We start from the raw sequence: 15,449 nt of genomic DNA, 5'->3' as shown, positions 1-15,449 counted from the left end.
TAGGAGCCTGGATGCTTGCTGGGGGTTTTCAGTCTTAAACTGGGTAAGTGGCAAAAGCCTTCTGAATAAGGAGTATTTTCTCTAACACTTTTGCTAACAGTTTATCCAGGAAAGTATATGAATTATGTGAACGTGTATAAAGTACGTGAAGTATACAGTCATCTGTCTATGTTATTTCCTCAGTATAAACCTATAGTAAAGAATGAGACTGATAATACAGATTTATAAATACTAACTCCTGCATTACAAACTGAACATTTGAAATGTAAATTTTGTACTTCAGACACTCATCTGCCTATTCAGTTCTTTATATTCCAGGTATCATCATTATTTTGTTTCAAACTGACAAGATCTAGAGTATATGAAACAAAAACAGTTATTGAAGAAATGTAATACCTATCACGTATAGAACCTGGCGTATCTGCAGGTCAAATAAGAATTCATTGTATTACCGATTATCTTATGCACTACCATGCATCATTCCCCCCTTCCTTTCTATGCTACTAAGAAATACAGAATAATTATGAGCTGTATATAGTTCAGATGGACCTTGCTAAATTACTGTTTCTGAAAAGTTCTTGGAACTTCCTGAACTTTGCAAGTGTCTTCAGATTCCAACAGGAAAATGAAGCCAGAGGATGAGGCAGTCTGGTATAAACTGTTAAAAGCTGTTTACAGTACTATAAAGTTCATAAGTGTGTTTGGTTTGGTTTTTTTTACATTAATAGAAATCTCAAAATCGGGCAAGCCAGTTGAATAGATTGATGTCAATATTTTCAATTATATTTTTACTACAAAATAAGCCATAAGGTCAGTTTGTAGGAATTAAAGCTGAACATATTTAAATTAAATACTTACTAAAGGGGTGATTATCTGCAAAACATTTGAAGCAGATGGGTTTCTGGCAATGGCTTCTTGAACATCTAAAAATAGCATAAAAGTATATAATAAATATTATGTAAACCGAATACTACAATAGAAATATGATTCATAGTAAAATATTCAACACAAAACTTCCTGAATATTGTGGAAATGTAGTTTAATAGCATTGGGTTTATTTCCCTTATCAACAGCTGCTGAAGTATATGTTGTATCTGTATTTTTAAAATTTGAAGCTAGATATTATTAACTGAAAAAAACATTATGGTCAATAAAGAAATCTAAAGCTAGAGAAAAGAATGCCATCTACTCTAAGCTGGCAAAAAAAAAAAAAATAATTTGGACTTAGATTGGTTAGTGACTAACTGCCATTCATTAAAAAGACCACTATGAAGGTACACAGTTTTAGTCTGCTATTTTGGTAATGTGTGAAAACAAAGCCAAAAAAACCCCCGGGTTCAAAAAGTTCATGGTTTAAAAAAGCAAGGTACTTACATGTCATGTAAGTACTCACACCTCTTTAATTACTTACTTTCTTAGAGGTACATACTTACATGTACTTACACGTCATATAAACCTACCTGTAAAATTTCCCAGCTTCTTATTACCAATTTTAATCCCCAAATAACTAGGCAAGCTAATTAAATGTCTAAGATACACATATATATGTATTACCTTAATTTTCAGTTACCTAATTTGCAATCGGTTAACCCATGTGATTCTTTCGTTGTTTCTTTCATATTCCTTATGTATTGTTTTTACAGTTTTCACAGTTTTCCTTTTCACAATTTGCAAACTTCAACCTTATTGCTCCCAGTTTTGCCGCATTTACCTTTGCCTCTATTTATTTGTCATTTCTCTGTTATTTATACAGCAATTTATTTTCTGTTTTCTTGTATTTCTCTTGTTATGCCTACTTTCTTAACCCAAGCACACCATGGTAAAACTCCTTTCTGCCAAAACACAGAATTCTTCACTTCTATTTGCCTGGAAGCAATAACCATGAGCTACAGTATAATGAAATTTTGAACCACTGTTTGACGGGAGCAGGAATTATAATTTCTACAGCTGCAGAAAGTTTCAAAGGGGTTGCAAAGACCTTTTATTCTGCTGTTGCAGTTTACAGGAAACTGGAGCCAAGTCAAGCAATCCACCATTTTATGTAGAAAGGTATGGATAGTGTGCAGAAACTTAATAAGCCCTGGTTTAGTTTGATTCCAGTCAATAAGGCGGTAAACCTGGGTAACCTGACCGTGAAATGATGTAGTCAGAAGGAAAAGTGGTGGAATAGTAAAATAAAATCAATGGACTTCAAGAAAGCAGACTCATAAACTCATATAATTGGCATGTAAAATTTCATATGGAAAAAGTCCAAGGAAAGCATAAAATTCAGTAGAGTTGGCAATTCCATAAACAGCAAAAATGGCAAGCAGAAGTTATTCCAATGATATGGAAAGCCAAGCAGTCCAGTGAAGAGGCCACGTGGACTAAACACATAAGGTCTCCACTGATTTCAAATACAGGAAGGAGCACAAAAAAATACAGGAACTATGTCAAACTAATGAGAATGTTTATGAAAGACCTGTATGATCACATAGGTCAAAGCAAATGCTAACCATTAGACACAGTAGCAAGAGACCCAAGAAGTAAGTTTGTTCTATGCGTATGTTGCAATAGGATGATGAATGAAAGTGTTAGCTAACTAATCACTGGAGGGAAGAAATTATCAAGAATAAGTACAGACTTTTTCCCCACATTCTTCAGCAAAATGGAAGCTGTGATTGGAGAGCTCATTTAAAGAGCACCAGTATAAAGCAGGTAAGAAATCGGCCTGGCACAGAGAAAAAAACACGTTAGAGAACACTTAAGTAAATTGGACATTTCTAAAACAGTTGTGCAAATGGTAGTCACTTGAATATTCAGATTTGGCTGCAGCAATCTCAGATCTCGGTATTTGTGATCTTTAAGAATTCATTGAGAAGAGGAACATTCTAAAAGACTAGAAGAAAATAAATGAAAAACCATTCATTATAAAGGGTTACATTTGCAAAGATATAGGATACATAATATAAAGGGTAAGTATTCGCCAAGATCATTGCAAAAAAGATGGATAAGCTTTGAAAAAGATTCCCAGGTAAGGCTGATAGATCTGATACATCTTTAAAGAATAATTTTGACAAACATCTATTAGAAACAACAGCTACAGTTGGGCCGAGCCAGTTTCTAAAGGCGTCCTCCAGTCATGTTTTGAATGGTTTTTTTGACCAAAGCAAGATCACTATTATTTCAAATTAATTTCATTGACTTTAAGAAAGGTTTCATGATTTTGATCTACAGTTTGCTACATTAAATAAAGAATAACAATAAGAAGAAAATAGAAGAAAAATATTTCTATCACAGGACTCATGTTTTTAATCCAAATTAATCCATGAGAACAAAATATGAGGTTATTTAATCACTTGATGTAGGATTCTATTTATTATCAAACTTACTTTGTAGCCTTTGATTGAGATGATCAAGAGACTTGAAAATGTTCTGTTCTTCTACTGAAAGGGTGCTCATGCGTGGACATGGAGCCCTGCTAAGCAGTAAGGGCTGTCTGGCTGGTTGGACACTTGCCATAGCTGCAAGGATCTCATCCTCTGCCGTGGATGTACTTGCTAGTTTTTCTGCCATAACGAACTGAACAGTGCTTTCTGAAACTGAAGGGATTACAGGGGTAACTTCAAATGAGAAGAGCTCATGCCATTTAAATATACCGCTTGCTTTCATGACTACAGGTCTGTGAAACACATAAAATTTACATTAAAAGATCAAAAAGGTGGCAAAGTCCAGAAGCATGATTTTTTAGAAAATGCCATAATTAAGATCACTAATGCATCTTACAATGGGCACCAAAGCAAGTTCTACCAAATCTGGAAATTTGTAACGACAGTAAGCAATACTTCTTTGTATCATACAGTTACGTATGATACATACAGCTGTCATACAGTTGAATACAATCAGGAATTAAATGAAACTTGCGTATATGTTGTAATGCATTTATAAAACCATCAATATTATGACACATGATGCTATATCTTACATTTCTGTAAAAAAATTTGGTCTAGGTGACAAACTATCCTTTTTAACTTAGAATCACTGGTGCCAAAAGACATGTTACACAATGTATACTACTTTATCTATAACAAAGAACTGAAATGAGATGTGTTACTGTACCTTCATCAGACTTACAGGTGTTATTCATATTTTGTACAGGATCAAATGCAGATCGAACAGGACTCAGTTGGACAGCACATAATGACTTCTATAAAAATATTGTAAGAATGTTTTAAGTATAATTTAAGCTAACTATACTATTTTCTGAACATTTTAAATTTATTATTTCATATTACTAAATTTTTCCAAGTACAAAAATATTAGTGTATACTAATACAGTGATGAATTCTAGTGGGTTTTATTTTTTTCATTAGCAGTGACAGCAAGGTGACTAACCACACTGATTCAAAATTGTATGACACTGAACACACCGTTGATATTCCTGAAACTCTTACCATTTTGAAGATAAAGAAACTTCTTATTTTTTATAGTACTTACCTGTGCATTATGAGTAGGCTTCCATCTTTTAGAGGCTACACTTTGTCTTCTGTGTTCTGAAAAAGCTCTGTGTTTATTTTCGTGGATGTCAAAAACCTGCTTTTGCCTTGTAACAGGAACAAAACCTTAAATGACATGACATAAAAATGTGTAAAAACATGATAAAGATAGTAGTAGCAAAACTAAGTAAATGTCTGTCCAAATTTAGATGTTTTCCTTCTGTATGTTTACATCTGATCTCACTAAATGTATTTTCTTATAGTGAAAAGAGAGAAGCAGGCACTTCTAAGGCATATTTGTTTTCATGTTAACATAGGACTGTAAGATACAGGTGTGGATGATTGTATGTGAACATTTATAAATGAAGTGAAACCCCACCTTGAATCTCAGATAATAGTTGGTCTGTACCAAGATACGAGTTGGTCTTATCAAGAGAGAGAATTAACAGTGAACTGTGATATAACAAATATTGAATAATGTGCCAAAAATAAATGTTTTAGAAAATAACTTGCATTTAGAAAGTAACTTGCATTTAGAAAGTAATCCTAAAGTCTCACTGTCCAACACAGTAAATGTCTGTTGCCAAGGTTCTGTATCTTATATCTTAATGGATTCAAAGTTTGTTAAGATTACATAGCACCATGCAGAAAACCTGTAATATTTCACACAACTTATTTGATTCACAGAATCACAGAATGGTAGAGGTGGGAAGGGACCTCTAGAGGTCATCTGGTTCCACCCGCCTGCTCAAGCAGGGCCACCTGGAGCTGGTTGCCCAGGACCATGTCCAGACAGCTTTTGAATATCTCCAAGGATGGAGACTCCACAAAGTCTCTGGGCAACTTGTGCCGGTGTTCCGTCACCTTCACAGTAAAAAGCCAGTGTTTCCTGATGTTCAGAGGGAACCTCCTGTGTTTCAGCTTGTGCCCGCTGCCTCTTGTCTGGCACTGGGTACCACTGGAAAGAGCCTGGCTCCATCCTCTTTGCACTTTCTTTCCAGGTATTTATAATGTTGCTAAGATCCCCCTGAGCCTTCTCGTCTCCAGGCTGAACAGTCCCAGTTCTCTCAGCCTTTTCTCCTGGGAGAGATGCTCCAGTCCCTTCACCATCTTCATGAGGGCCCAGAAATGAACACAGCACTCCAGGTGTGGCCTCACAGGTGTGATTGGAATGCAGTCATTCTTTAAAACCTTAGCTCTACAGATTAGGATGTTGTAGCTAAACTTACTGATTTATACAACTGTCTTCTAATTTTAATGACAGTACTGCTGTATAGTATTTTCCCTTGGCTAAAGAGGCCTAATCTAGACACTGTACCTCAAATTTATCTCAGTTTTGTCGGGTGTTTACATACATACATACATTTCCAAAATGAAAGCATCAAGTTTCAAAATTAAAATTAAGTTCTTAGTTAAACTTTCATGCATGCAAACTAGAGATGTGGATCAGCATTTTCATGTGCAAGTCAGGAATCCACATATCCAAGGAGATATTCTCATTTGTAAAAGCAGTTACTGGATTTATACTTGGGAAGATAAATTACCTATTTATTCACATAATAAATATTTACATGTACAGTTCATGATTAGACCAAGAGGTCTGTTAGTGATTTTAACAGAATTCTATTTCTTTAGTTGCTATTGCGGTGACATTTAACAAAGCAGAATTCCTACCATTTGCAGAAACAGAAAACAATGAATTGATCCTAGAAGCAGATCTGAAACTAGTCATCTGTCTGTTGCCATCAGTAGTAAGATGGAACACATTAGCTTTAAAAGGTAGCTGTTTAGTTATATGTGAATTATTGTAATGTGACACATGGGGCTGAATAGCATCTGAAAAGAAAATGAAATCTCATCATGTTGTACTGAATACAGGGGAAAATTTAAAAAGAAGCAAAGAAACCCTTGTTATATTAGTAATCACATGATGTTTTTCTGAAATATAAAATCCGAAGTAGCTCTCTATTGATATGCATCAACACAATTTAATTAGCTTGCAAGATACGCTAGATCTATGCCAAGGAAAAGGCTCCTCTGAGAAATGTAAGACAAAAATATCATAAGCAATAGCATCTTTAAGGGCATGAGACACTGAGCAGTCTACCCCTGTTTAACTATAAGCACATGAATTAGTTCCGTATTTGTCACAGGCTAAATGTTAAACACATTTTTAAAGCATTTTACTGACTGAGCACCAAAGGACAAAATAATTCTAATATCCAGCTACAGTATAATATGTGTCAGCCAGAAGATATACCACTTGAAGCCTGGGAGCCCAATTAAAGGAAGATCCTTATGGACAAAAATTTCATTTATTCTTCATTGTTCTCACTGAAATCTTTCTGCACATTTGGCCGAGCATTGCAACAGATCACATTTCCATCTACATCTCCTCACAGACCTCGCTGAACTCTGTTCACAGAAGGTATTTAAGTCAAGACCAATGCAGTATCCAGTCTCCCATGGCAAGCACTTCAGGACAAAGGCTATGGTGATCTATGTGCATTTACAGGCAATAGAACAAATAAAAGCAAGTCATTAAGCGTTATCTAGAGTATTTAAAATAAAAACTGCTATCAAAACACAAAATCTAAGCAGGTTCTGAAAGATGGCCACCCACTCAAATATTATAAAGAGGTTACTCAGCTCTCCTAAAAAAGCTGGAGCTATATGACACTGGGGATACAGCATTTAAAGTTGCAGTGAAGACAGTATTAGTAATGCACACAACTTTGACCCCATAGTTTTCCTGATTCATTGACCTGATGTGCAAACAAGGACACCAAGAGGCAAGTATCTTGGCTGAAGGGGAGGCATGATAATGCAAGACTTCATTCATTTCCAGGGTAAAATCGAGCAGGTTAAGTCACCCATATCTTAAGCTCATCTGTTTCACTTTGAACTGGAATGAACAGGCAGATATTTCTCATTTCCTACTGCTGCTTTAGTACGAGAAGATTCATCTACCTCTGCTCTTACACAACAGAGCTGTTCTGAATCACTCTGTAGTTCAAACTATGTATTACTGTAGATAAAACTAGAAAATCGGGGGGCGGGGGGGGGGGGGAGCAGTTGAGTTACAGGATTTTTTTTGTTTTGCTAGAAAGTTATCTTTGAGCTGTTTGGCCAGTCGTTGGGGTAATCCCAGTATGTGAAGCAGTTTGGAGTGCTGCTTGTACCTGAAGCAAGGTCCACAGATTCAGGAGCTCTGCCTCCAGCTGCAGCCCTGTCAGTATGAAGCAAACCAGCACACAACATACAAATTACGAGCACAAGGATACCATCAGTGCCTGAGGAACAGAACACAGCTAGGCTGCAGAGGAGAAACGAGGCAAATTGAAAAGCATGAAATCTGTCTTGAAATGTAAAACCCAGGAGATTAAAGTTTATTATCCCAAAATTTCTTATGCATCTTTTCTCTATCTTACCCATCAATCTCTGCATCATATTGTTCCTAAGGTTAATTTTTAATAAAATGCAAGATTGGTCCTTGAATATCTTCAATTCTTTCTAAATCAGACATACATTGCAGCACAGCAAAATCTATCCAGCATAAGCTCTTTATTTTTAACTTACTTTTAATTTTTTGAGTATTAATTGTATTACTGGGACTAAAAGTGAATCATTTTAGGCATTTACAGTGTCAGCATTTTAAAACCATGGTAGATCTACATTTCTTTCACTCTTAGGTGGCAGTGACTTGGACAAGCTATGACTCTCAGTTACCTTGTAAAACTTGCTCATATAAACTCAGTCACTTCCTCTTATATCATTATTTAGACCACCTGTCACATCTGCTCATTGGTCAGGAATATAATCTCAGGGAAAATACCTCCTTTTCATTTAATATTGTAGAGAGCTATTAAAAATGGGGATCGACGTTTGAGAGGTCTCTGGGCACAAGTAGAATAGAAATGACAATGACAGATGGTGAAAATTGTTAAAACTGGCTGTATTGTGTGAAAGGATGAAAGGCTGGATGTTTTAACTGAAAACAAATTTGTGATGTAATTGAAAAAGACTTTTGTCTGAACAGCCCCCCCCCCCCCCCCCCCCCCCCCCCAGTCCCAGAAACATGACTCTTACCAGTAGCGGAGTCTTTTGGAGCTCGGGCAGTACGTGCTCCTTGCCAGGAGGTACTTGTTTTTCCAGCTGCTGGGATATGATGGAGTTGTAATCCATTTTCTGCATTAACAGGTCTTCTTTCAGAGCAGGTTACTGAGTGACCTTGACAGGCGCTTGTCTGAACACTATTTACGGAACAAGTATTTTCTGCCCAAGGTTCGTAGTTGACTGTGCTGCAGCCAGGTGTAGCTATGGCAGTGGCCAAGTCAGAACAACAAGTAATACTCACACTGTTTTCTGTACCATTTCTATTTAAAACCCCATCTGCTAACACAACATGCCTTTCGTTTAGATCATTCCTGCTTGTAGTGGTAGCTTGAAGACTTGAAGGTGGCAGTGGCTGACACCCAGGGCTGGCTGCGTTTTTGCCACTTCTGCTTCCTGGCAGAGGTGTGGATGGTGGGTGAGGTGCTAGCAATTTCCCTGGAGCTTTTTGAGTTTTGTTGGCTTCAGCAGCTGACTGCAGTTGGATTATAGTGCCTGTTCTCTTCCTGGGCATAAATCTTGACTGGACTTCTATAGATACTGTTTTTCTAGTTATCTTTGCCTTATTTTTGATTTGATCGCCTTCATTAATTTTAGAATTATTACCACATACTGAGCGTTTATTTTCTTCACCTTCTGATACCATCCAAGCTTTTCTAGCAGAAAGGGATCCGGTAGACATAAATATATTCTGAGACGTGTAGTCTTTGTTTGACTCTTCAGTATTAACATTTAGTTTTGATATATGAGTGTTTTCCTGATGATTTTTTATGAACATGGGGCTTGAAGGTTGAGCAACAATACTTAAATTAGTCTTAGGAGCATTATTTGTAGTTTGAACATAATGCAGCAGCGCAGAAGATATTTCACTGGTGTTTTTTTCACAGCATGTTACATTATTTTCTATTATCTGGTTACTTTGATCACACCATTTTATCTTTCTGTTGCATTTTTCTGCACTTTTCTTCCTTATTTTTGCCAGTTCTAAACTGTCCCTGATAGATGACATGGGTTGAGTTCCAACACTGATCCTGTGGTTCATAACCACAGCTTTGAAATGACTGGGTCCATATTTAGAGTCCTTCTTTAAGATACTTCTGAATAACTTCACTCTTTTTCTTTCAAGATTATTGTTTTTCAGGGGGCTGTGCTGTGCAGGAGTGCCAGAGTTGAACTCTGTATCAGACACCAGTGACATAGTTTCAACCATATTTCCTTTTTTTCCCCTTTCATTATTCTGTTGCTTAACATCGCACAGAACTGAGGCATTTGGTATGTCCTGAAATAAAGATGATCCTGGATTAATGTCATAAATACATTTAATATTTTCTTCTTTTGTTGCAGTCATTTTTCCTGAGGTATTTTTAAAAATCCCTGTACTAATGTTTTTGTCCTTTGGTAATGTATCAGCTGTGCTGGGAATGCCAGTGGAACATCCCTGATTAGGAAATAAGTTTATAGATGTTGCAATAGGTTGACTGGAGGTTTGAGCAGATATAACTTCTTTTTGTGGGGTCATTTTAAAACTCTCATCTTGCATCAGATCCTGAATTCTTTCTCCTGGAGCAGAATTAGGGCTGGCCCAAGCTTTGCTGTCATTGAAACCAGGATGAGCAGTAGCTAATGGGGTAGCCATTCCAGAAGGTGGCTTGCTTCTTCCTTCTTTTGTATTTTGTGGAAAAGTAAATGCATTACTTACAGACCTTTCTTCCTTACCAGAGGCAGAGAACACTGCAGGTTTTTTTGCAGATTTTTGAGAAGCAGATGATTCCTCTTCTGAATTGTTTACATGTTTAGCAGGAGTTAGAACATTATGTTTAGCTAAAAGATCATGAATAGGTGAGTTGTGATAGTATTGTGAATCTGCATTTCTCAGACAATTATTTAGATGCATATTTTTAGAAGTACTTTGAGCTGTATAAAGCAAACCATTATTCCTAGTCTGTGATTTTTCTGGACTATACAGGGCACAGTCACACTGTGTAGTCAAAGATGATTCACTCCGTGTTGTGTAATTTCCATGTTGCTCTCCAGCCTCAAGACTGTCAAGGCTTGACAGACTTTCTGAATCATCTGTTTTCTTGACTTCTCGAAAATTCTGAAATACAGGCATAAAACCAGACTGTTACATTTATCAGAAATGGTTTTTTGCTGATACTGATTTTTCATTAATGAGAGCTTAGGCTAAAATACAATCAATATTGAGCCTGGCGTTTTTACGACTTGGGATCATAGCACCATGAGCGTTTCCACCAAATTAAAATTTACCTGTGTTCATTTGAAAAAGATAATTATGTGGTTTGGGTATGAAATTGAGAGGAAAGAGCTGCATTGTTCAACAAATTCAATCCTCGGTTCTGTATAAATTCTACAATATCAAAAAAGGAATGAGATTTGTCTAAACCACACTACTGTTTCTGGATTGCCCTATGACATGGGATGGTTTTTGTACTTTGACATGTAAGGAGTTTACAAAATGAAAAAGAATACATGAAAACACAGACGTCATAGTGGATGTGCTCCAAACTTGAATTTTTCCATAATTCTAGAGAGGATACGTTTATTTTCATACAAAGTGCCACAAGTGATGAGGATTTAAGCATTGTCATGGCAAACACAGAAAACATCTCTCAGCTACCATAACCACAGTGATTAACAGCTCCCCCCAGCGAAACCCCCGCTTCTCATCTTTCAGAAAGAGGAAAATATCATCTAACCTATGAGGACAGATCAAGTCTTAGGGCATACAGGAGTTCCATCCACTCCCCCAACTTCTTCATCAAACTTTTAATACAGTGATGACTAAGAGCAACTGGCACCACTCAAATCATCACTGGGACAACTTTACTTATGTACTATACAGGCATCTTCTTTCCTATTATTTCTCCATCCAAACACTGAAATGCCTGACAAGGTTGAAAATATATACTTCTTTAAGTACAAGATTTCAAAATACACATAAACATAAAGGAAAACAAGCATATCAACTATTTTCAAAATCTTGTACACTCGCTGTTGTGAAAGCGGAAATTCACTTCCACACAACTCAGCAGCTAAGTGATTTTAAACGATATACTGGAAAAAAATCAGCATGAAAAACTAAAAGAAACTGAATTAAATACACAGTCTTATGAAAAGAAGATTTTTTTTTTCATTAATGACTTTAAATGGAAAAAGTTTCAAGTAGCAAAATTAACCTAGCTAAGTGATTATATATCCCCTGACAATTATAATAAAATTAACATTTTGACAATGGACCAAAGAATGCATAAAATTCATTAGAGAATAAGAACATATTTTTGTAGTAAACCTTTTTCTTATTCTAATAAATGTGTTATACCATAATATCGTGCAGTTTATAGGCGTACAAATATTTTAAATTGCAGAATAAAAAGCTTAGTGAGTCCTGAAAGACTTTTTATGATTGAATTAAATCTTATCTTGCACTAAATGTTCAGAGGTTGGTGCAGTCTTCCATTATAGTTATGATTTAAGATAAAGAAACTAAATAGAAAAGCAAAGAACTAAGTGTAGGGAAAGATCCCTTTAGGGAATGTTTTCAAACTAAAGCTATACAAACCAGCATCTTTCTAATAGAAAATAATAAATAATGCTTTGTTAGTTATTTATTAACCTTTATGTTTGCATAAATTGTATTGTTAACCTCTACTTGAACTTCGCCAAACAAGGGAATGGCATATATGTTCAGAGTTTTCTGGACCAGGCCAATTTTAAGAACTAACTGAAATTTTCAGATGGGGAAAAAAAAACAGTAAAAAGAAATTTTACGTGTCAGGCTTACTTCTCGTCTAATTTGGAAACTACACCTTTACAGCTAAATATGTGTTTCTAAAATTACTAAGTTAAACAGAGGAAAAATTTTGTAAGAGTTGATGTAAAAAAACCCTGTTCCAATAGCAGGTTAGCTTAAAATGGTAAATCTAGAGGGTGCAAGAAATATTGCAACTTTTAAAAATTAAGCTAAAAAAAATCCTACCCAGTTGTGATCCAAAGGTTGAAAATAGACTTGATCCTGCATCATATATAATTTTACTCTCCTTGTAAAACAAAACCTCAAGGGAACAGAAAATCTCAGTTGAGGCAACCTCCAGAAATAGGAACTAAAGAGTAAAGAAGGATTCCCCATTTAAACATGTACTCACTTTTACTTAGTTCATGCAGATTTAGTTCATTTATATTTACATTGTTGCACCATACAATTTCATCCTTTCACACATTAAAGATGCTTATCATACTCATTAAAATATTTACATAATTTATTTACCTTTCTAGCTTACTCTGTAATGAATATGAATGTCACATTTTCTTGAAAAAATGATTAACTAGAACTACTTCTGCAGACCTTAAAAAGTATTCAATAATTATTCTTTTTTAGTGGTCAATAGCTACAAAGGAATAAACCTGGAAATCCCAATGATATAATCTAATTTAATCTGTGAGAATATTATAGGATGATGAAGAAACAAAAATGTTCATCAAGTACACTATCTTTGTTTCTGTTATAGAAGTACAATTTATTGTACTACCTGTTGCCTGCATTATCTTATGTTTTAATTCATGAAAACTAAACCCAGCCTGTTCACATAATTGGTATTCTAGGAAAAGGAACACTTACGAGGAGTTGCAGAGGTCACTTGCACATCTTAACACTTAGAACAGCTATGTCAAGCAATCTCATTTCAGTAAAGCACTAAACCAAAGAAATCTTTCAGGAGGCCAATGAAAGCACAACACTGCAACAAGCAAAACTTTTAAGAGAACCTGACAAGTGAATCTTCTGCTTTCAAAGGACTCTGTCAGAACGGTATTACACTATAGGGCTGCTGTATGTATACTTGACAGTTTCTGCAAAAGAAGTGCTGACTGTTCACAGTTCCAAGAGGTGAATGGGACCATCCTTCTGAAGAAAAATGCTGGAAAAATGCTACCTAATCTAGAAATCCGGGCCCCTCGCCTCTCACGCTACTTGCTATTTTTGGCAATTTCAACCACTTTATTTACAAGAGTCCTTTGTGTGTTATATGTGTGTGTATATATGTTATACTTCACATTCATTGTGAAGTAAAAGACGCCAATGGTCACACAGATGCAAAGGTACCTCTCAAAGTCAGTGAGGTACCTACACACCCTTACTGGTTTTGTGTTTACCAATTATGGAATGGGAAAGTTCATTAGAAAATTAATAATCCTTTTTTGATGCAAGTATGGAAAACATGATGTATGTTGTACTACACAATACTGATTTCACAGAGGATTTGGGCAGACCCAAGAAAGCATATGCCACTGGGAAAGGATTTTGGTGCTTACATTACACAAGAGAACCATTACACTGTGCCAAACCCACCAAGGAAGCTATGGAGGTGTAGGATGACCGGAGAAAAGCTTCCTGTCAACACCCCTGTCTTTCCAAGGCTAACTCCAAAATCCCTAATTTCCCCCCAAGCCATCTAGGATACAGAAACTAGCCATCTATGAATGTAAGTATTTAAAAGGACCTGATTTGCTTCTTTGGAAAATCATCACAGGATGCTAGAAATACGGGTTCAAACCTTTTAGGATAAAAAGAACTCAAATTTCCAATTTTGTAGGCACTCAGGCACTTCAGTAAGCTGTACTGTACTGAAGGATTTTTAAAGAAGTGATCTGAACACTGAATGTCAAGGTTTCAAGTTCTGACTTCCAGCTTTAATGAAGCCCTGTGGTAAGTGTACGTAACTGTGTAGGAAGCAGGTTTTCAGCTAAATATGTCTCTCTGTTGGTTTCTATTACTTAATTTAGCATCTCAGCAATCTCAGTTCTCAGGGTGGTGCTTCTCAGGATCCCTGTTTTCCCACAGACTAACCTAGTCATGCAGGTCTAGAAGTGGAATTCATAATGCTAGTTTTTAAGTGCTATTAAAATTATTAAACGGTTAAATATTGAGGCATTGGGCACCACAATGCATTAGTCCCTTCTTGGTTTCTAACTCATTAATAAATTTGTTTGAGCAGGCACTATTTACCCTGAAAATTTAAGAGATTGTGTCATGTAAAAATAGTATTGGAGTGCATTATTGAAAACCGTCATAAGGCAAATAGACATGGAGAAAAACTGGGTGTGCATATGCAATATTTATTCTCAAAGTTTTTAGCTAATAATTATTTTAATGTTATATAAAAAATGCAATGATACAATTTAATGAGCAAATTCTTAGTTATTTACAGTCTGTGTTATATTCAATGTCATTTTCGTTATCCCAAAAAAGGAGAATGGAGATCAGCTAAAACTTATCCCTTCTCACTTCTTCGGAATTTGCAGGTAGTAGGAGAAAGGATGTTTTAAAAAGTATTTTGTAGATGAAGTTATTTCTAGACAATACTCTAGAGACAGAAATGAAAGGGAAACTATCAGACTTTTTTCCATTTTCAAGCGAAGAAATAATCCTCTTTCACTGATGATTAAGGTTTTAATGATGAGATTCAAAGCCTTGAAATTATCATTTTCAGAAAAGCTTTCCAATAAAGTCTGATTTATGGGGAAAGGAGACTAACTGATGGAGGAAAGTATTTCTTCATCTTCTAGAAAAGTCAGATTCTCTTTTCCTCGTTTATTCTTATTCACAAATACATGAATAAGGCAAAGCATTAGGGTTGACAGATTTGAATGAACTGGAGCTGTAGCATTAGAAAAAAATTATTAATACTATCTGACCAGTACAGACCTCCTAAAAGATGTGTACCTTACACATCATTCATAACGATACAATGTGTGAACATAATTTTTAAAATAATACCTATTTCAGCTGAGGAACTATCCTACCAGATCCCTCTGACTTGCTAAAAAAATCAGTATACATTTTTG

The 15,449-nt window shown here is 35.7% G+C and overlaps 1 protein-coding gene across 1 annotated transcript in view; it reads right to left on the bottom strand.

The window, feature by feature from the left end:
- Positions 1-337: 337 nt before the first annotated feature.
- Positions 338-15,449, bottom strand: part of CEP126 (centrosomal protein 126) — a 34,448-nt gene continuing 19,336 nt past the window's right edge. Inside the window, exons 6-12 of the mRNA XM_055701670.1 lie at positions 8,554-10,686; positions 6,150-6,300; positions 4,477-4,601; positions 4,099-4,186; positions 3,372-3,581; positions 859-923; positions 338-352 (exon numbers count right to left, since the gene is read on the bottom strand). Coding sequence (XP_055557645.1) covers positions 338-352; positions 859-923; positions 3,372-3,581; positions 4,099-4,186; positions 4,477-4,601; positions 6,150-6,300; positions 8,554-10,686 — 2,787 coding nt within the window. The remainder of the gene's footprint in view (positions 353-858; positions 924-3,371; positions 3,582-4,098; positions 4,187-4,476; positions 4,602-6,149; positions 6,301-8,553; positions 10,687-15,449) is intronic.

The sequence above is a fragment of the Falco cherrug genome, chromosome 2 (genome assembly GCF_023634085.1).
Source record: "Falco cherrug isolate bFalChe1 chromosome 2, bFalChe1.pri, whole genome shotgun sequence".
Classification (NCBI taxonomy): domain Eukaryota; kingdom Metazoa; phylum Chordata; class Aves; order Falconiformes; family Falconidae; genus Falco; species Falco cherrug.
This window is presented reverse-complemented; position numbering and strand designations above follow the sequence as displayed.